Consider the following 27797-nt stretch of genomic DNA (forward strand, 5'->3'; position numbering starts at 1 on the left):
GCCCATGAGCTTTCAGATTCTCCTAGTTCCACCTCTTTTCTGCAGGCGCATCGGGACTACAGACACGTGCACCACTTTATAGATTGTTTTACATGGGTGTTGAGGAGCCAAGTTCATGAGCAGGCTGGCAAGCACCTTCTGACTGCTGGGCCATCTCCCCAGGGCGCCTCCTCCGCACTGGAAACAGGATCACTACAGTCTCTATTCTGCTTCAGCCTCTCCTTTCACTGTTTGGTAAGAATGCTTTATATATTCATGATACTGTTTCCTCAGTTACCTTTCCATTTTTATGTAGGTGAACTTAGTTCAAGATTCAAAAAAACTATTTACTTCTAGTGTTTTCTGTGGCCTACTGAGCAAGTGTTCCTTACACTTCAACATCAAGTTAGCTACCTGTAATCTAACCTCCTCCCCCCCCATTGCTTTTGTCCTTCTTTTGTGCTTAAGAAACAAGCTTCCACTCATGTTTGAAGTTCCCCAAATACTGGATGCATACCCACACAGAAAAAGCTCTCTAGAGCACACCCCTAAACTAATCCAGGCTAATTAGCGTGAAAGCCCATTTTGACAACCTTTAGCCTCAATCTCCCTCTTTCGGAGGAAGCATAATCTGCTAAACAGATTTTCTACCTTTTTGTGTGGGCTGTTAGAATTACTTTTTCTTTTTTTTTTGGCTCAAAAATGTAGTCTGGCATATCATTTCCCCCCAGTATCTGCATTCTCTCCCCTGCAAACACGTGATTTACCCAATGCTAATATGAAAAAATGCCTCTTCTGGGCTGGAGGGATGGCTTAGCGGCTAAGGCATTTGCCTGCAAAGCCGAAGGAACCAGGTTCGATTCCCAGGACCCACATTAGCCAGATGCACAAGGGGGTGTCTGTAGTTCATTTGCAGTGCACCCATTCTGTCAAATATTTACCTTTTAATGCCTCTTTTGGTTTGGAGAGCAGCCTAAGCAGTTAAGGCACTTACCTATGAAGTTGAAGGACCCAGGTTCAATTCCCCAGTACCCACATAAAACCAGATAGACAAGGTGTGGCCTTCTCAAACGTTTTTTAAATGCCTCTTCCTGGGCTTCAGCCCAAACCCATTAGAATCCTTACACATGGGTGCGAGGTGGTCTTTAAATGTCTCAGGTAATCCTGTGAACAAGCGTACTCGAGAAAGCGGAATGGAAGACCTCGTTTCTTCCTGCCCTCATATTTGGTGCATGTAAATTCGTCTTGACACCTTTCATACCGTAAATTCCATCAGGATCCTATTAAGTCTACAAGTCTTTGCTGTAACATAAATCTCAGAAAAAGCTTACTGGAATAGTGGCTGGCTTAAGCCAACACCTAATTATATTAGAATTACTAAGCCCTTACTGAATTCAGTTATTTGGTAGGGGCTCAACTTTAAGTGTTGACATGTTCTTCTGGACTCAACTGTGATCAAGTATTTGGCCCACAGGCATCACCTGGGGTTGTGTATAAATATACTTGGCTCTTCATTTCTGCATCACAAAGACAAGCTCCTTCGGCAAAATGGTTGTATGTCCTTTTATGAGATTGGGTAGTGACAGCAAGACAAGGCAGGTACAATTGTCTTCCAAATGATTGCAAGGGGTTCACATATTCAATGTTAGCACACTACAGTGTGATGTCTCTAACCGCCTGCTTACTCAAGAGACCTGTTATCAACTGCATTCCTCAAAATCCAGACCCCAAAGGAGACACCCACTGGACAGTGCACTTGCAGCAAATCCATCATTTAAATACTGCCATCACCACAGAAGTTTTCCATCTGTGAATTCAGGCCACGGAGGACTGTTGTGAACATCTGTTGGGTTTCCAGTCACTGTTTCAAATGCATGTTTGAAGTCTAAGGTGGCTGACAAATGTGTTTTGGCCCATGGTGGGGAAAACAAGGAAATGATTGAACATCTACAAATTCTATGGACACATGTTCCTTCAATGCTATCCTGACTCTTCCCAATTCTATGATCTTTGCAGGAAGGGGACGGCACAGCTGCCACATTAAGGACAGGGTTATTAGGCAAATTGCAAAATTCCTTTCATCACAGGGCCACTCCACACAAGAGTGAGGACTCTGAAGAGGCCTTCACAGACTGCAACTACTGGATCCACCAATACCCTGGCATTATGTTACATTGATAAAACAGACATGAAGCCTTGGTTTGCAATAATTAAGGAAATAAGGCAAACTTACTGAAATAATTTCAAGGGGAAAAAAATCTCAGGCTGAAAATCTTCCATCTATTAGGCACTATTTAGTATGATAGTGAAAAACCAAACTTGTTTACCAATTGAGTAGTGCATACAAATAGCCAATAGGCAAATGTGACAGGTTCCAGAGTTTAATTTACTTGAACAAGATGTAATTCCATCCTCAGTCTACTAACTGCTTAATTCTCTTTAGCCATAGTGGTTTCATCTCCTTGGCCTGGGGTTTAGGCAAATTTGAAGTAAATGAGATGCTTGCTTCATGCCCCAGATGTGTGAGATTTTGTTTCTCCTGGAAATACCCACCCAGACTACATTTTTGATTGAATCCAGTAGTTGTGATAGTTGTCTGAAAGTGCTGGTACTTCCCAATTTCATCACCCTCATCATCAAGACTCACTGCCTCCCGTCATCAGTATTTATTGAGCATTTACAGTGTACTAGGCACAACAGAACATACAGAAAACATTGTCCCTGCTCGTGAGGAGCTTACATTCTAAAAGAAAAAAAAATACACCTCTTTTAAAATGGCAATTTTGTTTGGTGTTTTCTGTAAAGTACTGAGGAAATATTCGGTAGGGTGTGAGCTTTGGGTATAACTTAGCCCCATCGTTATTTAAAGAGGAAGGGAAAGGATTTTAAAGGCAGACAGCGACAGACCATTCAGGACAGGGACACAGACACAATCTCATCAACTAAGGAGAGACGTGCTGCAATAAAGGGGAGAGGGGAAGTGTGTGGGGTGCAAGCAAAGGAAGCAGATCATTATCTTAGACATGAGTGGAGCCAGAGATCATGCGGCCTTTCCCAAGTACATGGCCACCAAGTAGGAATGGTTAGTGCCAAGAGAAGAGGCTAAAAAGGTAGGTAATCTTGCGCACTTGACAAACGGAAAGAATAAAGGATCAAATCAAAGGCAGGCTGTAAGAATACCAAGATAGTTTTAAAAAACAAAGTGATTTGGAAGCACAGAACTTATGTCATGATGGGCCAAGAACATTGTGGCTTCTTAAGTTAGAAAATGCCATATACCAAAATTTAAAAATGGAGCATATTACCTTTTGCAATCTGTCCCCACTTCCCCCAAAAAGTTCATTTCACTGGGAAAGGGGGAGAAGAAGGGGGGGAATATGGGACGTGGTAGAGAATGTTAGTTATATTAGCATTTTTTGTTATGATAAACTTGGTAAAAGCCCATTAGCTGCCAAAGGGAATAAAGAATTTCCAAGAATGTACAATTTCCTTTAGAGAAGTTTCAAAACCAAGACTAATTTACATGAAAAGCTGTAGAGAAAGTAGTTGAAAAGTCTATTCATAAAACTTTTATTCCACTGACATGAACTTAATACACATGTTCTTAACAATTATGCTTGGATTGTTCATGAAAATTTCATAAGACATTAAACAAAGCTAGCCATCATCTCAAGTTATTTCCCTGTTAACTATTTTTACAGCACATGCATGTTAGGCAAGTATCAAAAAAAAAAAAAAAAATCACAAAAGCAAAAAAAAAAAAAAAACCCTAAAAAAGTTAAATACATGGGATTTTTGTTTACTGCGGTGCTTGATACACATGAAGTCATGAATACCAAGAATTCATTTTACTGTACTTTTACACTTGTTCTTAGGTTGCCTGAAACATTTAAATACAAATAAAATGTGTAGCAAAAATAATGAAAGCAAACAGCAGGTAACTTTACAAATAATGGAATGTGAACCGTTTCTGCCCTTACCAGAGTAAATTGGGTCACAACTTTTTCTAAAGAACACTTCTGTAGCTGCAGTCAAAGATGTGCACGCTGAGATTGACTATTCCACAGAAACACATGATTCCAACATGTAGTATTCCATGGGATATCTGTTTGTACCACAGCCTTGTAAGTGCTCCAAACCTTAAAGTACCCACAATAACTACACTTGTGACTGGAACCAATTATCCCTTTTATTCCCCACCAGGACAAACCAATATGTAGGCAGTTTTCTTTGCTTAGACATGGAAGCAGTTTTAACACTGGCCCCTGTGAAGCCACAATGTACCAAAGTACTATGCCAAACATTTATAACGTGTATAAAAATTCCACATCCCCATATTGGCCACCTCAAGATGAAAACGAGTAACTCCCTAAATGTTAACTGGCTCTACTCCCCTAATATTAAACATAAAAACCACATGGGAAATATAGAAATTCAAATAGAAGTAACATAAACCTGTCATAAATCGTAAACAAAAAACTATTTGTGGGACAGCATGGATGACAAATGGTCTACTGTGTAAATTTTAGAATGAGGCAGACAAAAGTTGGAAGGCTGGTTAATTTTCCCCTCCTTCTCCTGCTTCCGCTTCATCTCCTTGGGTATCTGATGTCCACAACTGGTAAAAGAAGGAAAAGATTTTTTCAGCATGCTTCAGAGATGAGAGGAAGACACTTACTTTTCTCTTGTATGTCAAGGTCCTAGCATGTAGCAGGCTTTTCAAAAATGAGATACACTAGCTGAGTACAACTAAATCAGAATCACCTAATTTTCCCATGGTAAGACTAGTAAGGCATTCCTCCCTGGTAGCACTTACGACCAACTCACACTCCAAAGAAATTCCTACACTACATCAGAGTTGTCAACTCAGTACTTGACATTTCAGCTGAGAAAAACTTACTTTCTTTACTTGTATGACTTAAAATGAATGTTGAGTAAATAGTATGGTCAGAACCAAGAATCCTAAGAGGTAAAAACAAAACTCTCCTAGAATGTTAATTATGGATCCCATTATTTCTTCATTAATATTTTTTTCAATAGGTTAAAGTAAAGTTTGAAATTATTTCACTGTTAAATTATTTCTTAAAGATTGGGATCACTAGTAATATTCAGATACATGTAAAAGGACTGATTCAAAAACATCCCAAAACTTTTTATACACTAAAAATAAGGAGGGGAGGAGAAATCTCAGCTAATAGCATTTATCCCCCCTAATCACCCACTAGTTTTACTTATTTGTTAATCAAATCTACCTGTAGCCTGGAAAGGAAACCACTTTCAAAGTCATGTTGACCTTTTGTACCCTGTTGCATGCTCTTGTTAAGTAACAATTATGGTTAAGACAAGATCAAATCCTCTCACACCTTCAAAGAGGACAGGTCTCTTTCTGGGGTAAGGTGTTGATAAATTACGCAGACCAGAATCTCAGGTTAGATTTTGGCAGAATTTTTGGTACTGGTGGTATTCAATCCAGAATCCCAGACATGCTAGGTAAGAACTCTATTGAGCTACATCCCCAGGCCAGTTAATATTAAAAGTTAGTTAATGGGGCTGGAGAGATGGCTTAGTGGTTAAGGCATTTGCCTGCAAACCAAAGGATCCTGATTCGACTCTCCAGGACCCACACAAGCCAGATACACAGGGGGCGCATGCATCTGGAGTTCATTTGCAGTGGCTGGGAGACCTTGGCGTGCCCATTCTCTCTCTCTCATAAATAAATATATTTTTAAAAAATATTTAATGGGACAGGGGAGATGGCTCATTGGTTAAAGGCATGTGCTTGCAAAGCCTACCAGCCCAGGTTTAATCCCCCTGTATACATGTGGAGCCAGACTAAACATGCACATTCATCTGGGCGTTTGTTTGCAGTAGCAAGAAACCCTGGTGTGTACATGGTACTCTCTCTCTCAAATAAAATGTAAACATTAATTAGTAAACAAATTGAAGTGCTTCCTTCAGCTGACAGATCCTGTTAGGGCAAGGCTGTATGTAACTCAGCGGTATAGCATCCGCTGATTCTGAGGAAAGCCCTGGCTTCAATATCCAACAGCCTTTCCATTCTTTGCCACAGCTTATTTTTTTGGTTTAAAATAAAGTTATCACAAATTTGCAGACAACCTCAGAACTGCAGTTACCGAAATAATTTTAGCTATTTAATTGACAGTGGTCCAGAATGAAGTCAAAGGGAAATATGTAAAAAGGATGGCCCAAGTAAGTCTCCCCCGAGGAAATGGCCCGAAAGCTAACAAAACACTTTAGACTGCAATTTCTAATTTCTACCACTTTACCTGACACACAGTAAAGCCAAGACCTCAAATTGTTATTTACATAAGAATGGGGCAACCCAAGAAACCAAAGAGACACAAGCCCCAGCTGCAGGGAATGGGCTTTATTCATTGAGGGGTGAGTAACACAACATCCTCATAAGCTCATGCGTTCAGCCACTTGGTCCTTAGCTGGTGGTGGTGTTTGAGAAACTATGGAACCTTTAGGAGGTGGAGGCCTTGCTGGGGAGCAAGTCACTGGAAATAGCCTCGCTCTGCTGTCTAGTCTCTCTCTTCCTTCCTGCCTCAGGCTGAAAAAGTGAGCAGCTGACCTCTATGTCTTCCCCACCCTAAGGAAAGCATATCCCTTGGAAATGTACACCCAAAGAAACCCTTTCCTTCCTTAAGTTGTTTCTGGTCAGGTATTTGTTCACAGCAGTGGGTAATGCAGAGACAACTTAAATTTTAGGTACATATTTAATATTAAGGAATTATTTGTTAATTTTAAGCAAACGATGGCACTGGGGCTCTTTTTAAAATCTGGAGTACAGGGAGGATCATTACAAGTTTTCACAATGTCATTTTTTTTAAAGAATAAACTGGTTAAAACAGATTTTCCAACATGTCTATTTCAGAGTATGAAATTTTCTGAGGTTACTAACACCTCATACCTATACAAGTATGAAGGTAACTTTTTAAAGGATTTTTTAAATATACACGTACTGGCTGCCACTGTTTAGTTCAGAATAACCCTTAGTTCATGATCCTTCTGCCCCCAACTTTAGATTAAGACACTGAGATTACACCACATCAAGTCTCAGTTTACTTTAGCTACTACGCATAATTGTTTTGGGACAAGTAGGAAAACACTCAAGACTTGAAAGTAAGTGGTTTATGCCATTACTAAGTCAAAACCAAAGCTCACAAAGCATTCCTGAGACTCTTAATTGTTCCCATAGGCTTGTAACAACCCAGATGTACATTTTTTTTTTGTTTGTTTTTCCAGGTAGGGTCTCACTCTAGCCCAGGCTGACCTGGAATTCACTATGGTGTCTCAGGGTGGCCTCGAACTCATGGCAATCCTCCTACCTCTGCCTCCCAAGTGCTGAGATTAAAAGTGTGCGCCACCACGCCCGGCTACCAGATGTACATTTTTAGTACTTGGACCAAACATTTCTGGAAGATAAGTTTTCTTCATGTGGTTTTAACAGCAGACAGGACATAGTATTTAGTAATTTAAGAGACCAGCTGGTCATGGTGGTGGCATTCAGGAGGCAGAGGTTGGAGAACTGCCATTGAGTTCAAGGGCACCCTGAAACTGCAGAATGAATTCTATATTAGCCTGTGATATAGCAAAATGCTACCTTGAAAAAAACCAAACCAGAAACATTCCTGCAATGAAACAAAGTGTCTCGAACCTCATCAATCATTCATGATGCTGGTGGGTACTTACTGTCAAGTTGTCTCTCAGTAACTGCATTATTAGTGTGCTGTCTTTGTATGACTCTTCACTTAATGTATCAAGTTCAGCAATGGCTTCATCAAAAGCCTATAATATTTTTTAAAAAAGTACATTTTAGTGCTCAGCTAATGAAGATCACTAAATTTCCACCCAACAAGTTAAGATACATACTGTCTTTGCAAGAGAGCAGGCTTTCTCTGGTGAGTTCAGAATCTCATAATAGAACACAGAGAAGTTAAGGGCCAGGCCCAATCTGATAGGATGTGTTGGCTGCATTTCCTTTTTGCTGATTTCAAAAGCTTCTTGGTATGCTTGTTGTGACTGATCCACAATCCCTGAATAATAAACACACCACAATGTACTGACAGGTTGTGATTCATCTTCATTTCCCAAGCCAAACCTCTCAGTTAAAACCCATGTCCTCTGAAATATAAGCTCTAACAACCTTAACCAAAGTAAGACTCTAATTTAAAACAAGAAAGGCCTCCTTTTCTGGATCATCCCCCAGCCCCCACTTGCTATTGGTGAAAACAAAACCCACCTAATTATCTTGCCATTATGATAGTTCTAATAACTGACTTATATCACTCCCCAGTTATACTGTGGCCGCTTCTTAAAACTGTGTGGAAACATTCTTATATGCAAAACTGGCTTTTCAGAAAGCACGCATTTTGGAATACAAGTATTACACAGTAAAGCAAGGGGGTGGGAGATAAAAGCTGAGTGCTGAACTGAACAGATGCCTCAGCAGTTAAAGTTTCTTGCTTCCAAACCCGATGGCCTATGTTCATTAATTCCCCAGCACCTACGTGGAGCTATAGGCACAAAGTGGCGCATGCATTTAAGAAGAGTTTGTTGGTTGTGACAAGAGGTCCTGACATGGCCATCCTCTCTCTCCTTACAAATAAATAATAAACTATCAGCTAGGTGTGCTGGCTTACACCTTTCATCCCACCACACAAGAGGTAGAGGGAGGATGGTTACCAGGAGTCAGGGAACCTGGACTACAGCACGAATTCCAGGTTGGACCTTGCATCAAAGAAAAACCAACCACAAACGGCTGACACTTTAGAAGGTGACCACCAGCACTAGCACTATGGTATTTGCTAAAAGTTCAACCAACAGGCGTGAAAACCCAGCATACCTTTCTTGTCATCACCAGCAGCAACCTCAGCCAAGTAACGGTAGTAGTCTCCCTTCATTTTCAAATAGAAGACTTTGCTCTCTGCTTGTGAAGCATTGGGGATCAAGAATTTTTCCAAGAGAGACTTAGGAAGAGAAGAAACAAATGTGATAAGACATTTATAAAACAAAGTTCAGTGTATTTCTTAAGCACATACTATGACCTAAGTTATAAAACTTTAATACCAAGTCACTGCCTATAATACAATAGAATACAACTGGTTCATGAATTTGCAATTTAAAAGATGGCGGAGTGCTTCAGGCAGCAATACTTGAAATTGGAATTTAATGTTTCATTTACTACTGAAGGATGACACAACAGTGTTCATCTGTTTACAGGCTGATTTTAATGACTGTGAGGTATCTAATATTTCCCCTTTAAGAGCATTTTCCTGGAATGCCTTTAAATGTATGTGATATGAGGACAAAAAAAGTAGGGTTGTAGAGCTGGGCGTGGTGGCGCATGCCTTTAATCTCAACACTTGGGAGGCAGATTGCTGAGAGTTCAGCCTGCGCTACAGTGAGACACTACTTCAAAAATCCAAAAAAAGAGGGCTGGAGAGATGGCTTAGTGGTTAAGGTGCTTACCTGCAAAGCCAAAGGATCTCTGTTCAATTCCCCAGTACCCACTAAGCCAAATGTACAAGGTGGTGCAGAGGCCCTGGCACACCCATTCTCTTTTTCTCTGCCTTTCCCTCTCGAATAATTTTTTTAAAAAGGAGTAAGAGTTGTAGAGATGAACTCTTTGGGATTTGGAGAAATGATTCAGGAAGAAACCAGTAACAGATACAACCACAGTCCATACTCAAAAAAGTAGAACAAGATTACCATAACTTACAAGAATACAACTGAAATAGCACTTCATAAAAAGTCAACGTTTCAAAACCAAAAGTTTTTTTTTTGGATGTAGGGTAGTCTCAGGGTGGCCTTGAACTCACAGCAATCCTCTTCCGCCTGCCTCCCAAGTGCTAGAATTAAAGGTGTGTGCCACCATGCCTGAAATCCTAGCACCTCAGAGGGCTGAGGCTGGAGGCCTGCTTAAGTTTGAGCTAGTCTGGGCTACATGAGATCCAGACTGAAAAAATACAAATAGTAAATCATGACTAAAATTTAAAGTGTATCTTTAATCTCCTCACAAAGACACATATAAATCACTATCAATAAATTAAAATTTCAAAGGGTAGAGAAAGGAAGGGAGGAGGATACTTAATAGGTTGATATTGTATATGTGTAATTACAATGATTGTAATGGGGAGGTAATATGATGGAGAATGGAATTTCAAATGGGAAAGTGTGGGGGTGGGGAGGGAGGGAATTACCATGGGATATATTTTATAATCATGGAAAATGTTAATAAAAATTAAAAAAAAATTAAAATTTCATCCTTTTCATTTACAACTATTAACAAGAAGCTTATGAGAGCCTTAGTGTACACAAAATAAAAAAAATCTCTCTGCAGGTTGATTTAGCACAAAAGGTATGGTAAATGTATTGGGGTGGGGAAATAATAGCAGTAGCAGAATTGGGTAAACATTAAAAAAAATTTTCACCACCTCCCCTTGCTTCTAGTGTTACATTCTGGAAATTAAAGTGAAGTCTATTTTAATGAGTTGAGTTCCCTGTATACACACACACACACACACACACACACACACACACACACACTTTTATTTATTTATTTTTGGCTTTTCAAGGTAGGGTCTCACTCTAGCTCATGCTAACATGGAATTCACTATGTAGTCTCAGGATAGCCTTGAACTCATGGCGATCCTCCTACCTCTGCCTCCCAAGTGCTGACATTAAAGGCATGCACCACCATGGCCAGGCCCAATCAATTTTTACAAGGAAGACCAATCAATATCTAACTTTGGAAGTCCAATTCATCTATTTACATAAATAATTACAGACAAAATAGGGCTGCCAGGGCCTGCAGACGCATGTGCCAATTCGCACACCTTGGCTGCGTGTGGGCACTGGGGAAATCAAACCCAGGAGTTAAGTTTTTACAGGTAAGTGCCGTAAGTGCTGAGCCATCTTCTAGCCCCAGCTTATTAAAAAAAAAAAAAAGTGAGAAATATCACCAGTCCAAGCCATGGAATCACAAGAAAATGAGGTTTCAAGCTAACAAAATTTATATGGCTTATTATACAGAAATTGATTTTAACTTACAGTAAACACCACCATACTTTTGCTATTAGCTTTTCTATGGACTACTTAGTCTTTCTGGGATCCTATCTTTAAGACACAAACTAATATCCTCATTTAATAGAAGTCAATGTGACTCAAGTATGTAACGTGCTCAAGCCCTCAGATACTTGTGAAGGTGCAACTCCCAGGAAGGCACTCTGAACACTCTCCTAGGATCAGGCCATGCTTCCTCTGCCTCAACATAGTACTGTGTCTACTGAAAGGGGTACTGTGGTTCCAAGATATATCAACAAAAGAAAAAGTCAAAGTTAAGGACAAGAGCTAGGGAGACAGCTCAGTGGGGAAGAGCACTTGCCAGGCAAACTTGAGGACCTCATTTTGAAATCTAGCAGCAATGTAAAAAACTGGGTGTGGTGATTCATGCCTTGTAATCCCAGCAGGGGCCAGAGACAGGAGGATCACTAGGGGTTACTGTACAGCGTGACTAAGCAGAAAAATGATAAAAGCCCTAGGTTCACTGAGACCCTGCCTCAAGTACATAAGGAACAAGATAGAGAATGACACCTGACACCCATTTCTGGCACCAGCTTACAAGTACCTTGCACTAACATGAGCACATACTATACTCACACAGTTTAGTTTATTTTTTGAGGTAGTGTTTCACTGTAGCTCAGGTGACCTGGAATTCACTATGTAATCTCAGGGTGGCCTCGAACTCTTGGTGATCCTCCTACTTCTGCCTCCCGAGTACTGGAATTAAAGGTGTGTGTAACCACACCTGGCTCACACATTTTGTGCACATACACGTGTGTGTGTGTGTTGAGGACAAACTTTCAGCACTACATTACACTGATGAGACTAAGTCTAGAATATAGTTTAATAAAGACGATATCAATCAGCCAGGCACTGACAAACTAGGGAACAGGCAGGCAGCACGCAGGCGAGAAGGAGTGACAGGTTATGCGCGGCTCCAACAGCTGTGACTAGCTCTACTCACAGCTGCGTCTGGCGGCGTGCACCATGACCCCAGCACCGCAAGGACCCTGAGGGGCAAGGCAACCCAAGCTACATGAGATCCTCTCTCCTCACCTGCTCCAAGATAGCTAGTTAAATTTACCAAGAGGAGAGCTTCTGTTTAGTGAGAAAACTTAAGAACAGTCTACCAATCCAGCAACAGCTACCTCATCAGAGGTCTAAGAACCCAAGAGGATCACTTGGGTTTTTGAGAGAGGAGATTCAAAAGTAAGATGTGGTCTTTTTTTTCAAATCTAAGGCAAAATACTGAGTGCACTACACTAGCTAGCTAATGTAAGAGGCAACTAAGTAAAAATTAACTTGTCAAACTAACCAAAAAGCAATGGAACAAGGTAAAAAGCCAAGTCCAAGAAGGAAATGTAGGAAGAGAAAGAAAGGCAGAATGTCAACTGGATAAAAGGGAGTAAAGCATCAGCACAGCAATCAGTGAGCAGAACAGAAAGGGGAAGGAGAAAAATCATGAGCTACTTTCAAAATGCACAATGAAACTTAAGAGAGTATGTGGAAAATACAGAATGTGTTCTTCTAGACTTTGTTCTCCTACAATGTACAAAGTAATGAGAACCTTAATTTGAAAACGGGGCAGGCAGTGGTGGGCATTGAATTACATAAGGAAAGCACAAACACAAGGCCAACTCCAGCGAGGGCCGGGCTGACTACCAGCTACTCTAGCATTCCAGTTCACTGCTTACTATAGGTTGTTACCAGGTCAAAATTTTAGCAGTATCCTTGGGCTGCAAGAGTTTGTTAAAGAGGGTTGTCAACAGTTGCCTAATACCCAGGAGTGCTCTAAGGATTAAGTGAGTCAAATCTACAGTTTAGAAAACATTGAGAAAATGAAATAAAGAGCATTAGATAATCACCTTCTGACAAATTATTAAAGGTGTCTACCTTAAAAAATTCCAGTTTTGCAACACATACGTGTCTAGTGTTATGTGTGATGTATTTGTGTAGATGGGTGTGCCTCAGACACATGTGTGGAGGTTTCTAGCTCAAAAGGCCACCATGCTTAAGCACCAAGTGCTCTTAATCACTCAGCTGTCTCCCTAACCCTAGGGATGGCACTATGCTACACAAAATGGTTGCCAACTCTCCAGTCTCATGTGGGAGATGACAGGCATTGCTACCACACCCAAGTTTTTTTTAAAGCCCTGTTTAAACTGAAAAACGAAAAGCATTGCTGGTTAAATGACACCATCATGTGCTTCCCAATGACAGTCACTGAAGATACAGTATCATATACAGGAATTCCTGCCCCAAACCACAATACAAATTTAACAAGGAATTACAATTGTCTTAAATCAAGGGGATAACTCAAAAAAACTTGGGATAAACAGCACCCAAATCATGAAGGGCAGATGGAATAACTGATCCACACACAGTAAAAGAGAATGAATGAAATGTGTGATCTGGAATGCAATCACCCAGGAAACATGGTGGTTCAATCTGTGAGATTTAAGAGATATAGGTTACCTCATCTGTCAAGTTCAATTTCTAGCTTTGGTTATTATATCCATTTGCAGAAATCAGGTGAAAGATGTGAGAAATTCTTCCTACTACCTTTCCCAAATCTAAAATTACTTGAACAATGAGATTTGGAGGGAAGGTTCTCATTGTCTTAAGGAGTATTTCAGGGCCAGGTGTGATGATGCAGGCCTTAAATGCCAGCACTTGGGAGACAGAGGTAGGACAGCCATGAGTTCAAGGGCAGCTTAAGCTAGAGGGAGACCAGTACCTCAAATTAAAAACAAAAAAAAAAGGTTTGTTATCTGTAAGTATAGAAGTTGTCAATAAAAAACATATGTTAAAAAAAGAGAATAGTTCAGCAAATGGTCATAGTGTTCAATTCAATCTATTCCCCAGAAGATAACTATACATAAAATGACATCAGACAAAACAAAACAAACTCTTAAACTGGGTACTGAGAATCATTCTTGTAACCCTAGCACTACAAAGACAGAGCCAGGAGGGCTGTCTTGTCTCCAAGGCCAGCCTCTCAGCTATGGAGACTATTTCAAAACATAAGATGGGCTGAGAAAATGGCTCAGTGTTTAAGAGCACTTGCCACTCAAGCATGAGGGCCTGAATTCGAGATTCCCTAGCACCCACATAAGCAGCCGGGTACGACCACATGTGGAGAGGAGACTGGAGAATTGCTGGGGCTCATGAAAACTGGTAGAGGGGAGGCCAGAAAGACAGACTTCATCTCAAGGAAATACTTGGGTGACAGAACATTCAACATTCTTTTGCACAGGCTGGGGGCCCTGTTGCAACCATTCTTTATTAGCCCCTTTCTCTCTCAAAATAATTTGAAAAAAGGGGGGGGGGCTGGAAGTCCCCTCAACTCTAAAACTCCATGCTTCTCCAAAATTCAATTCCCAATATAAAACTCACAAAATACTCCAAGTGGCTGCACATTTTTAAATCATGGCACCCCAGCACTCAAGAGGGTGAGGCAGGAGAGGACTGCTGTGAGTCTGAGGTAAGCCTGGGCTAGCCTGAGACACTACCTCAAGAAAAAAAAAGATATGCCCCTTAATAGGAAATAATCTCAACTTTCAAGCAAAACAACTGAATTTATAGCCTTGTAGAACTCTTTTACTTTAAAGAGCAATGGAACTTTTGATCATTCCAAATCCTCTAAAATTTGAAATAAAAAGCAAAGCCACGTGTTGCAAGAGGGGCCAACTTTAAAATGAGTCACTTCCTCTCAAGTGGCTGGAGCAGCTTCCAGTTTTTACCAATCACAACCTCTTTAGTTGCTTCCAATCAGCCAATTAGAAAAGTGCTCCATAGAGGGTGTCAAGAACTAATTTAGTATTTGCTGTTGATTTCAAACTTAATTTTGTATGCAATGCCTGGCCTCTTGGAATAAGATTTTTAAGTGTTCTATGAGGAAAATCTCATACAGAAATAGTTGTTAACCTTCAAAGGTAAGGCTGAGGATAAAGGGTAAAGATTAATGAACAGAAAGTTTTCTGACACATCACTTAACTCAAATGCAGTTCCCAATAATAAGCAAGATTGGCAATCTTTTAACATCTTAAAAACAACAACAAAAAAAGCTGACAAATCAAACCCAAGTTGAGAAATATTAGTGGCATCCCAAAATATTGTAAGTCCTTTAAAAAGTAGTTGCTCTCTAGTTTATGCTAAAAATTAGGCAAGACATCTGCACACACTTTAATGCTGATAGAATATCCACTATATTCTATACTGTTGTGGGATTTTTTTGTGGGGGGATGGTGGGGAGTGATTAGGCTAAGAACCACCAAATTAAATCAGACCTGCAAACTTGTTTTCTGAGTCACTAATTTGAGCAAAACAATGATAGGAAATCACTGCAGCCATTCCTAATGGCTCACACCTGTAATACAGCCAGCCCCTCCCCCAGTGTCAAGTTCGAGGTCAACCCGGGCTAGAGAATTAGAGCTTGCAAAAAGTAACAAAAAGCCCCTGGAACAAACAAACACAACCCCATAAGCACAAGATAAATGCTAAAGGTGACCAACATGGTTTTAAAATTAAATTACCAGGGAGGGGGAGGAATCACCATCTAGTTATAGCATTTGCTACAATTATTCCAACACTCCAGTCTTGCTTTTTCATTTTGCAGTTGCCATCGACCTTGGCCTGAGGTCAAGTTTCTCATAACCCAAGGGCCCACTCCCCAATTACTGCTAACACAAAGCTTTGTGTAAGTCTGTCTGAAACATCTTTTCGGATTTTGTGTGTCTTTAAGAGAATTGCTCACACATATATACAAGGCTGGTCCAGATCTTGTGCTACACACAGCTGACATTTATCTTCATTCTGAGAAGGTCGTATGTATCCCACCCAGGCCAGCAGAAAGCTATGTAGCAAAGGATGGCCTTGAATTTTTCATTCCTTTTTACCCACGTGGCAAGAAAGCATTACCAATGAAGGAACCTCCTCCCCATCGTGTTATTTCTGAGCCTCCTATCTCCCCACCTTGGAAGTGCTGGGGACCCAATTCAAGGGCTTCACTAGGCAAGCATTCTACTGAGTTACTATACTCCTAGCCTCCTCACCGGGTCTTTATATAGTGTGCTTAATTTGCACATGCACACTACATATTTTGTATGAATTCTTTAATGGTACTGTGCTGTATCGAATTCTTTAAAAACGTGTCAGGTCTTTTCCACAGTTCTTTCTTGCTCCCCCCCCCCCCTTTTTTGTTTTGCTTTTAGGCTGTCCAGACTTAAGAGCTACAGCTTTTGATATTTACTTTTCTCTGACAGGCTTGTAGTAGCAGGTGAGAATCAATAAACATTAAATATACACATTTGAAAGTGCATAGCCATGACCCCCGCCCCCGCAAAAAAAAGTAATGAAAACTAGTTTTTAGAAATACTCAAGAATTCCCTTCAGGTTTAATCCTTGATACAAGTAAAGAAACAGGTTATAATAATAATCCCTTCTATCAGATGGGAACAAAGGTAAAGTGGAAGGAAAAAACCATTATTCAAAACACACAGCTTTTGAGACCTATTACTTCCCAGATCTTCCCCAGTATTAAAAAGCAAAGCCTGCATCTGGTCTCAATCTATAGAACCACACTTGGGTGGCTTCTGCCAGGCTTGGACCGAATGTGGTCTAGGTATATGTTGTTATAAACTCTGGACAATGTGTTTATTAGGCTTCAAAAAGCAAAAAAGAGCTGACATTTGTTGGAGAGGTAGTTGTAATTAATGAGAAACATTCAGCTCATTACTGGGGTTCCCTTGTAATAACACTTCTGACACACAAAATAGGGTTGGGGACCAGCAGGCTTTGCAAGCAAGCACTTGTATTACTGAGCTATCTTCTCCAGCTCCCAAAACTTGTTTGGAATTAACTTTCACTAAAAAAGGTTCTAAGCTAGGTGTGGTGGCACATGCCTTCAATTTCAGCACTTTGGAGGTAGGAGGATTGCTGTGAGTTGGAGGCCAGCCTGAGATTACATAGTGAATTCTAAGTCAGCCTGGTCTACAGTGACACCCTACTTTGAAAAACCAAAAATAATAATAAAAGAACTCTTGGGTGGTGGGAAGTATTGATCAGTCATCTTATATTTGTTGGATGCTTCTTTAAAACCTTTATCCTTTGGGAGACCTCTCTGCTTGTGAATTAACAGACAACTATTTTTTCCTAAAGGTGTCTCTAAACTTTTTTTGACAATGGAAATTCCTGAGTAGACCAGAGGAGAACAAAAACCACCACCCATTGCAGATAAGTATGCCTAGTACATTGGGAAATACTGGGTTACGGTGTCCCAGTAAAATATTCCTCCCAGGACAAAGTCAAATTTGTGCCAACTAAAAATAATTAACATATACCTACAAATTAAATGCCACAAATGCAAAGTTAATGGTTGCAGAAATGACTAGGTGTGAAGAGTACCAACGGTAGGTAGGGTTAGGGTTAGTAAATAATGAAGAGAATCAGCAATGGCTTGAACCAGGACAGTATGAAGACCAGCTAGATAAGGGATTTTGGGCAAAAAATGGAACAAATGGGCATGATGAAAGTACATTAAGAAATGTATGCAATAATTTCTGGGTAATGACAAAAATTTAAGTGAATGACCAACAGCAGCAGTCATTAAAGAACTTTTAATTTTATGTCCACTAAAATTACATCAAACATGTGGATTGTGCATGATGGTGCACGTCTTTAATCCCTGCACTCCGGAGGCAAAGGCAGGAGGATGGAGGCGAGCCTAGTGAGACCCAACCTTTAAAAAATTAACATGAAATTTATCTTTACAGTATCACTTTCCCACTTGGCAACATGAACTTTTCTTCACTGTAACCCTTAGTATTGCCCAAGAGAGTATATAGTATGAATTAATTATTGGCATGAATGAGTTAGGGTAGGAAGCAATGATATGGTAAGCAGTCAACAGTTGGTGGTTAGAAAATTAACGAAGGCAGTTTCAGGAGGGTAAGCTCTGGTTTTGAATAGAATGAAAGAAAAGACAGCAGAGGCTGTAAGAATGGCTCACAAGCTAAAAGTGCCTGGCAAGCCTAAGGTCCGAGTTCAGATCACAAGCATCCACATAAAAAACTGGGTATAGTGGTAGAAGACTGTCTGTAATCCCAGTACTGCACAAGGAGGACCTCTGAGAGGTTTACTGGCTAGCCAAACTAGTTGGTGATCTATCTCCAGGTTCAGTGAGTTCTCATCTCAGAAAATAAAGTGGGGCATGGCTGAAAAAGACCCCATGCCTTACACACCCAACACACACATTTAACCCTATTTATCCCCGTTAGAAAATACCCTATGTAAAGCAAGAGCTAAGTGGTTAGTATGAAAGCCACAGTGGTGACTCCAGAAATTCTATAGATCTTAAGCAGCTTACTGTAATTTCAATGAACTGTTAGTTTATTTAACTTATTTAACATCAGAACCTTAATCTTGACTCTAAACATCTTAAAAATCTGTGCCCCCCCCACTGGAATATTAGCATGAATATGCTGAAGGTCATCTAGATTAGAACACAGTGCAAGATAGAACTCAAAGATGGCAATGGTTATAAGGCACATTTCCTAGACTCAGTTCCCTTAATGTGCTAGAGCTGGAACCACCATGGAATTATTATACTCATGAGGAAGTTTTGTCTTGCATAGGTTAACAATGTACAGAAGTCCAACCCAGTTCTATAAAAATAACATTAGTGTATGAGTAATAGAAGAAAGTGAGTGAGCAGCCAGCAGTTCCTTCTCTACTGCGAACTGGCCATAGACACAAGTGACGAGCTGCCTCAACCTCCTCCCTCCATGATGGACTATACTCTCAAATGGGTGAGCCAGAACAAACACTTCCTTAAATTGCTTTTAGGGGACATTTTGTCACTACAAGGAAAAAAAATAATAAATACACTACGTTTCTCTTTGTTCCCTCCCCCTTTTTCTGAGGCAGTGTCTCACTCTAGCCCAGGCTGGCCTCCCACACCTCACAGCAAAGCACCTACCTCAGCCTCCCAAGTGGTGTAACTAAAGGTAATTTTTTTCTTGAAATAAGTCTCACATCCCTCATTAGCTTTGAACTCTCAATGTAGTGGAGGATAACTCTGAAACTTCTTGCCTCCACGGAGTAATGGGATTACAGGTATGTACCACATGCTTAGTTATGCAGTGCTAGCTAGGCAAGAACTCTTACCAACTAAGCAATAACCTCAGCCATTCTGATTTTATTTACTTTTCTACCAACCTACTTTCCACAGGCAAGATCTGATGTCATTACCTCTGTATAGTGTTCTTCATGATGCTTAAAGCCATCAAGCTTATTATGACATTATAGTGGGCCCTTCACAATTTGATCTCTTGGGACCAACTTGGAAAAGGTTTTAACATGTAGCAAGGCTTTCTGCCCCCACAACCAATGCTCTAATAAAATGATTGAAAGTGTTAACAAATGTCACTTCATTTGCTACATTTATTCATTTCACTTAGTAAGAATGGTTGTGTTCACTTCTCTAAGGAAAAGGCTGATGCCAACAATGTGGCCTACATGCTTGAGGCCAGGCTTTTTAATGACTCAGTAATGTATGCTAGTTTCATGCTTACCAAGAGCCCACCATCTGTTTTTAAAATGGCCCCAGTTATGTCCTTATACTTACAGGTTAATGAAATAGTTATGAACTAAAAGATTAGAAAAAAATTACAGGTCCTCTAGTATTTTGAACTAAGAGCCTATCAAATATTTCTCATGTCAAACCCCTCATTTTATAAAGGATACATTCAGAAAGATCAAACATACAATGAAATTATTTTCACACTGTGGGACTATCAATCCTCAAATCAGGCCACTGAACATACACATCTATGAATAAAGAATGTTTAAAGCTAAGCATGATCACATACTTCAACCACTTTTCAGTCAACCAACTAGAATGCTTCTACTGTCCCACTCCTGAGGCACTGTTTGCTTAATGATAAACTGCTTGCTTCCTTAAAAGAGTTAAAAAATTACCCATTGCAAGCTCTTACAACTATTAAATGGTGTATGTTCCCCACTCCTGTAAATCACACACACGGATATGGTGACCAGGATGCACTCTTGGGCATGCTTAAGAGTTGGATCAGTAGTTAAGTACACACAGTCTTCTCTTCCTTAGACATTGAGACATCCTGACGTTTTCCATTCTCAGTCAGGCCTAACAACCCTTCAACCTGTTTATTATTTTTGGCAGCCTGGCCTTTAACCCCACCTTTTAAGTGCTGGGATTACAGGTGTATGTCACCCCGCCCTGTCTACGGAGCCCCCCCGGGGAGTATTGATTATAAGGAAAGGACCAGCAACTTTTTACTTTTGATCAAGGTGTTATTCTCCACTTGACACCAAACAAAAATACCTGCTTTCCCAGTCACAGTCCTTTATTGTCACCATTTCTACTTCATATGCCTCATACTTTCCAACTGAACAAAATACTTCAGAGCCAATATTTAGTAATAAAAATGCTACTGAAACATTTTACTAAAAAGACATTCCATTTACTGCTTCTGGAAGGCACTGTAGGGTACCTTCAATGTCACCCAAGTTCTTTGTACCTTATGCCAAATCACATGTGATGAAGACATGTCAATATATCTCTTGAAAGTACTGAAGATGAGTACATCCTAAGAGGACCTTTGTGAGGAACCCTTATGCTACGGTTGCCAAATACGTCTGGTGCAGTTTCACTGCTGCTTCTCCCAGGCCTCATACAAGGAAGGGAAGCATTCTTTGCCTTATACCAAGTAGGTTTTGGTATTTTGAACGAAGCACCTGAGAATCTGACTGCTGCCATGAATCCCTCTGCCCATGGCCATACAAGTGCACGTGCACACACACAAGTGTACAAAACACCTTGGATCATACACATGCCACTCAGACCCTTGAGTGAAGAGAACTCTGAAAAGAGTCAAAGTGATTTGCCAATTCTCATCTCAACAACAAAGTCATGGAACACACACTACTGCTATATAACTGCAAGTTTTCTCAGAGTGAGTTATTTCTACAATGTTAAATGGCAGTTTAAGTAAAAATTTTGAGCTCTTCATAGCACAATATACTTTGGGTTTGAATTAGGTTTTCTAGTATACATTCTTTCATTTTGATTTACATATGCAACGTTAAAATTACCACCACACCAAAACGTCTCCCACAGTAATGCTTGGTAACTCCTATCTGGTAACATCTTCCCTTCTTTCCATTTGCTTCTTAAAAAAATGGCCCACGTAACTGGGTGTGGTGGCACATGCCTTTAATCCCAGTATTCGGGAGGCGGAGGTAGGAGGATCACCAGGAATTCAAGGCCACCCTGAGCTAGAGTGAGATCCTGCCTCGAAAAACCAAAAGATTTTTAGGGAGACAGGACATTTTCTCAGTTAACATAATGTAGGTGCTTAACAGAATACAGCTGGATTTGTCACTGGTGTTACTAGCCTAGAAAAATCAATTCTGCCAAATGATTACCTGCTTATTTGTCTCAAACCAAAGTCTAAGCACTTTTACTGATCAAGTACAAAGACAGTTCAAGAAACCTTTTTTTCTAAGACAATTATTAGGTACACTTTACCATTTTACTGAAAAGGGGGAAAGGGATTTTATTAAAAATGTTTTCAAGTCAATCTGACTTCTTTGAAGAGCAGGGTAGAGAAGCCCACATATTAAGTATCAAGGTATCTAAATATTGAGTTGAAAGAGAGCAGCTTTGGAAATTAGCAGCGCTACTGACTTCATTCCATTATCTTCTTCCCCAAAAGCAGCATTTAAGACCTCAGCATTTACTGTATTTTATGAAACCTCCATTACTGAGATGAACTCTTGAAACCAGGTTGAAAATAAAAACTTTGCTAATTCTACTTATATAGTAAACGAACTGAGTTTTTTCAAGGTTAAGATTTCATTAGACTTTGTGAGGAGCTAGTATGCTGAAGGAGACAGAGAGATAATCTTCCAAGAGGTGGTTAGACCTAAATCATTTTCATCCATTTCTATGCAGTGTGTCCCTCCCCCACCTTAAGGAAATCAAAGGGAAGAAAAGGTTAAAACTGCTAGCCCTTTCCTAGGAAAATCCTCAGAGGAATGTAATTTTTACATTCTTTGAGTGGAAAACATGCAAATACCCACCTGTAGTTGCAAATAAGCATGTTAGAAGGTAATACTCTCCCTTTATTTGGTTTTTCAAGCCCAGACTGACCTAGATGTAATCTATGTAATCTCAGAGTGGCCTTGAACTCATGGCAAACCTCCTACCTCTGGCTCCCAGGGTGCTGAGATTAAAGGCGTGTGCGTCACCATGCCAGGTGCATACTCCTCCCTTTCGATTTTTGCCTTAAGGAATATTGTAATTACTAACATACCCCTCTGAAAACCAAAATGAAAAACTACTACTGGGGAGGGAGGAAGGAACATGACAGAAGCTTAGTAATATTGAAGACTAGTAAGAAAAGCTGAAAAAGAAACCCAAAATTTTTTAATATAAAAAGGACATTTTTTAGATTTTAAATATTTTTAATTACTTTAGCTAAATCATGCAATAGGTACATTATTTAGTTTTAAAAAAGCCTATTTTTCAACCTTCAAACTAATAGCTGTACAACTGGGTATGGTGATGCATGTCTACTCCCAAGACTTAGGAGGTGAAGGCAGGAGGATCCAGAAGTCATCCTCATTGAGTTTGAGGCTACCCTGGGCTACATGTGACCCTGGCTTAAAATATAATTTAAAAAAGTTTTCATAAGACTTTTAATTAAGCCAAAAAAAAAAAATGTAGGTAAGACATATGCCACTAAGGTCTTGTGATTATAGGCTCATCTTACTTGGAAAGTTTTTTAAAAATGGTGGGCTTAATAATGGCCTAACAGTTAAGATGTTTGCCTGCAAAGCCAAAGGACCCATATATGCACAAGATAGCACAGGCATCTGGAGTTAATATGCAGTGGCTAGAGGTCCTGGCACACCCATTCTTGCTCTACCTCTTTCTCTCACATAAATCAATCAATAAATAAAAAATTTTAAATGGTGCACATCTTTAACCCCAGCCCAAGAAACAGAGTTTTGAGGCCACTCAAACTCACATAGTGAATTCCAGGTCAGCCTGGGCTAAAGTAGAGACCCTATTGCAAAAAAGAAAAACAAAAAAAGGTTGGATGCTGCCTCAGGAGGTTAAGCCACTTGCCTACAAAGCCTAACAAGCCAGGTTTAATTCCCCTGCACCCATGTAAAGCCCAATGCACAAAGTGGCTAGAGGGAATATGGCATGCTCATACTCACAAACTCCCTCTTTGCTTGGAAATCTTTTTTAAAAAATGTATTTTTAAAAGCCAGGCAGAGTGACTCACACCTGCGATCTCGGGTACTTTGGACAGGTAAAGCAGGAGGCCAACCTGGGATACACAGTGAGACCCAGGCTTAAAAAAATAAAATAAATAAAATGGAACTTTTACAAGAACTAAAACACACAATCACATCAGAAATAACTCGATACTAGTTCTTCAGTGACAAGGATCAAATGTTAAGTATCAAGTCCCAGATTTAGTAACTGTCCAGAGAAATTAGGATGCTGCCTCAATTTCAGTATGCCAGAGCCCTGACAGAGACCCAATGTGGAACAGGAAACCCTATGACATTAAGAACAATCATTTAGGGAAACCACACTGCAATCCCAAAAATTCCTACTTCATTAAAAAAGGCAAGTTCTATGTGCATAAGATGTTAACTGGTAGGACCCTTTACTAGATTATCTCAAAGTTTTCTGGATCAGAAAATTGTAATTGGAAGTTTAATGTTCTTTGGAATTTGCAGAGAAGCCCAGTATTTCAAAACAGTTAAGTACCAAATACTTAAACACTTCTTGAGCCTGGAATATCAAATTTGAGTTGTCATTTCAGTTATCAATGTTCAAAGTTGACTTGCAGCACAAATGTAAGAGCAAGAAGCCAGAACTGTGAATCAGTTTTCTGAGTCATTACATGAGTATTGTAATGGCTTTCAGAGAAGGGAACTAGGTCTACAATGAGTCTCCTGCTGCATTTCTTACAAAGAACAAGGTATGTAAACATCCTGCATCCATATATGCACATGTATGACAAACAGCTCCACTTAAATACTCTACAAGTGAAATGGTAATATATCTGGTTTACATTTTTCAACTAGTTTAAATAATTGCTATTTTTAACAAGACTGACAGTTACTGCAATTATTTTATAGAAATTATCTACAATTGTCTCAACGTCCTTTAAATGTCACCTGAACACTTCTACTTTAGACACACTATTTATAAAAGGCAAAGAAAAGGATAAACTTCAGAGTATGTGACAATGAAACCAGACTGGATGGTGATTCTCACCAGTACATCATTGCAGATGTCTCTTAGCTCCGTCTCAATTTTCTCTCTGTATTCTCGAGCCATCTGCTGTTTTTTTTCAGCACCTTCCGTCTTTTGCTCAATACTTGAGACGACCCTCCAAGATGACCTACGGGCTCCTACAACATTTTTATAAGCAACGGAAAGAAGATTCCGCTCCTCATTAGTTAATTCAGCTCCTTGCTCCGTTACAGACTTCATGCAGGCTGCCATGTCATCGTATCGCTCAGCCTGCTCGGCCAGTTTGGCCTTCTGCACCAGCTCATTTTTATCCATGACTGGATGTTCTGCAGAGGAGAAGAGAGTATTTAGAACATTTTTTACATTAAAATACCCACCAAGTTTTAGCTGCTGTAAATGAGGCCCACTAACACCTCAAACCTACTTAAAGTGAGATTCTTTCAAGGAGGACCCCCCCCAAAAGGATGATCAGAACAGAGAATTTACATACCAAGCACAGTAACACCCAGTTAGTACACAACTCAAATTGTATTACCTCATCTCTATTTAGAAGATCCTAATTTCACGTAAGATCAAAGCCCAGCTCCACAGGAGCTACCTTGAAAACTACCTCTAGGCAGTAGGTATTATGTCTTTCTGCCTAGCCTAATGCTGCCCCTTATACTGTACTACAAACTAGTTGTCTTAAAACAAAACAGAACAAACAAAAAAACCACCCATTTCCACCTACCTTACTTGGCCAAAACTTCATCTCAGCATCACTAAGTGACCCAAACTAAACAGCTTTCCTTCACTTAGTAAGAAACAATGCCTATGAAGAACTACATTTCTGATTTTCTTTCCAGCATGTTTCATGTCAGTTCAATGTAAATTGTTCTTTAGTAATTTTCTAACTCCGGTCAGGAGTGATTAAATGTTTTCCCACCCCAAATGTACTACATCTTTGTAGCACTGCCAGCTGACCACAACATGACAATTGTCTGATGAAAAGCAACCAACCAAACTGCTTAAGATATTTTGAATATAAAACCACTAGGGATCAAATATGTAACCCAAAGACCTCATCTATCTGTACTGTGTTATTTGCAAAACATCCATGACTCCTCGAACTTCAATTCTTGTTAACTATGAGCACTAAGAATGTCACACTGGAAGCATCCAAAAATGCTTCAATGTCATTTTTCTAGCTTATATTGGGTGTCACTCCGTTTCTAACGGCTGAAATTATCACTCAAGCTGGTCTTTCCTGCCTTCCCATTTAATTTTGTTTTGCTCCTTTTGATGTTCCCTGGACTTCAAGTTACCTTACTCATTATTCATACAATGATCCCAGGAAACTAAATGAAATGTACTATTAAGAGGGGCACCCACCACGGGAACCTACTCCCCAATCCCAGTTACCTACGCAGGGAAGTACCACATGCTTTTTTTTTAACCTATCCAGAACAGTTTCGACTAGTTTAACAAGTAAATCCGCAATCTTGAACTGGAGGCGTACTGTTTCAGTGCTTTAAGCTTTCTAAAATTTGTGATCGCGTGGTTTCCCTCCGGGTCTCGAAATGATCAGAAATGGCCTCTGGGCTTAACGTTGTTTCTAAAGAAAAATGACTTAAAACCCGTACAAAGGCTTCCCTCCCTCACTTCTTGGGCACACGGGGACAGAAAACTGGTGCTGCTAGGCCTCGCCTCCACACTGCGGAGGAGACTGGCCGCACCCATTTAACCCTTCCCCTCCGCCGGCCGCCCGGCAGGGTGAAGTGCAACCACCTCCCCTCCTTGGCTCCGCCCCGGCGGGTGCCGCCGCTCCAGTCCCCGGCTCTCTTTGTCATGGCGGAACTGTGTCAAGGAGCCCAACCTCTTCGGAGTGTGAATTCCCCCCACCCCGGCTGGAGGAGGAGCAGCGGCCCGCGCACCCGCCCCGGTCGACGGCTTGGGGAGCCGCTCGCCCGAGCCCGGGGTGGTGGTGATGGGGAGCGGGGGGGGGGGGGGCAGACACACTCGAGCGCCGTCCGCACGAGCGGGATCGCCGCGCCAAGCCCCGCTGCGGACACACCCCGCTCCCGCAGCCCGCACGGTCGCCGCGTCCGCCCGGGGTCCGGCCATCCGGAGCCCGCCGAGTCCCGACAGCTGCAGCAGGTGGGGGAGGGGGCGAGAGCCCCACCCAGCCCAGCGGGGCCACCGGCCGCGGCTGTTCGGCTCCGGGGCGCACGGCCACAGCCCGACGAGTCTCCAAACCCACTCGGGAAGAGGGGGTAGAGCGCAAGGCGCGACCCCGCGACCGCCACCCCCGAGCCCGGCTCTAAGCCCACCTGGCCTCGGCCACCCCACCCGCGCCGGGTCCCAAGCAGCGAGGGCTGGCGCCCCTCCCCCGCCGCAGCCGGGAAAATTCAAGTTTTTTTTTTTTTTTTCCTTCTCTCTCCTTGTACTGCAGAGCCCAGGAAACGCAGCCCTGGGTGCCGGGCGAGCCCCACCCCACCCCAGACCTCTAACCCGCGCCCGGCTCGCCCTGGGCGCCACGGCGCGGCCTCGCCCTCGCTCTCTACCTGGCGGCAGTGCGGGACGGGACCCGCGACCCGCCCGATCCTCCTCCCTCCGTCCCGGGTCTCCGCCGCCCCCCCCCACCTCGGCCCCCCGAGCCCAGCCCAGCCCGCCGCCCGGCCCGGGGTGGGGGAGGGCCGGGTCCTCGCGCCGCAGCGCGGGCCGCGGAGGGGGAGGGGAGCGAGCGCCGAGCCGAGGGGAGGGGGCGGCCTCACCTGCGCCACCGCAATGCCCGCCACCGCCGCCCAGTCATTCTCTCGGACGGGGATCGGAGGCCGCCCGGGGCCACGGGTAGGGGCGGATCGCGGCCGGCGGCGCCGCGGTCAATGGTGCCGTCCACCACCCCCACCACTCCATCCCGGGGATCTCGCGCGTGGGCGCATCCTCCACCGCCACCATCATCTCCCCCCTCCCCGCCCCCGGGGACAGGGACAAGGCAACGAGCACCGACGTGCGCCGAGGCCATGGTCCGGAAGCAAGTGGCCGGAGGTGGCAGCCCGAGCCCAGCGGAAGAGGAGCCGCCGCCCGCGTCCGGCTCCAGGAGACTCCGCCTCGGCCCCGCACCGCTTACCGCGGACGACCGCTCCGGCAGGAGCCGCCGGTTCCCCACGCCTTCGGGGAAGACCGACTTGGGGACGACACGGACGGAGCGGGATGAGACGACGGCGACGGGCCGGCCTCCTTACCTGTGTCCCGAGTGGGTGGCGGGCGGACGGACGGGCGCTGGGCAGTCTCTGGGCGGCGGCAGCGGCGAGGCTGAGACTCTGTCCCTGGATCTCGCTGCTCACAGGCTACAGCCGCTCCGCAGACACGGGGTTTCCTCCAATCACCAGCCCCGGCAGCAGGGGCACCACACGCACGATGACGTCAA

The 27797-nt window shown here is 42.1% G+C and overlaps 1 protein-coding gene across 1 annotated transcript; it reads right to left on the minus strand.

Moving 5' to 3' along the window:
• Positions 1 to 2630: 2630 nt before the first annotated feature.
• On the minus strand, positions 2631 to 27786 carry Ywhaz (tyrosine 3-monooxygenase/tryptophan 5-monooxygenase activation protein zeta). Its single transcript, XM_004663039.2, has 6 exons — positions 27613 to 27786; positions 24410 to 24714; positions 8849 to 8972; positions 7876 to 8039; positions 7696 to 7791; positions 2631 to 4597 (listed from the first exon to the last, which is right to left on the minus strand). The coding sequence occupies exons 2-6, from the start codon at positions 24701 to 24703 to the stop codon at positions 4538 to 4540; spliced, it is 738 nt and encodes a 245-aa protein (XP_004663096.1). The 5' UTR covers positions 24704 to 24714; positions 27613 to 27786; the 3' UTR covers positions 2631 to 4537.
• Between the last annotated feature and the right edge of the window lie 11 nt (positions 27787 to 27797).

Source organism: Jaculus jaculus, chromosome 2 (assembly GCF_020740685.1).
Source record: "Jaculus jaculus isolate mJacJac1 chromosome 2, mJacJac1.mat.Y.cur, whole genome shotgun sequence".
Classification (NCBI taxonomy): domain Eukaryota; kingdom Metazoa; phylum Chordata; class Mammalia; order Rodentia; family Dipodidae; genus Jaculus; species Jaculus jaculus.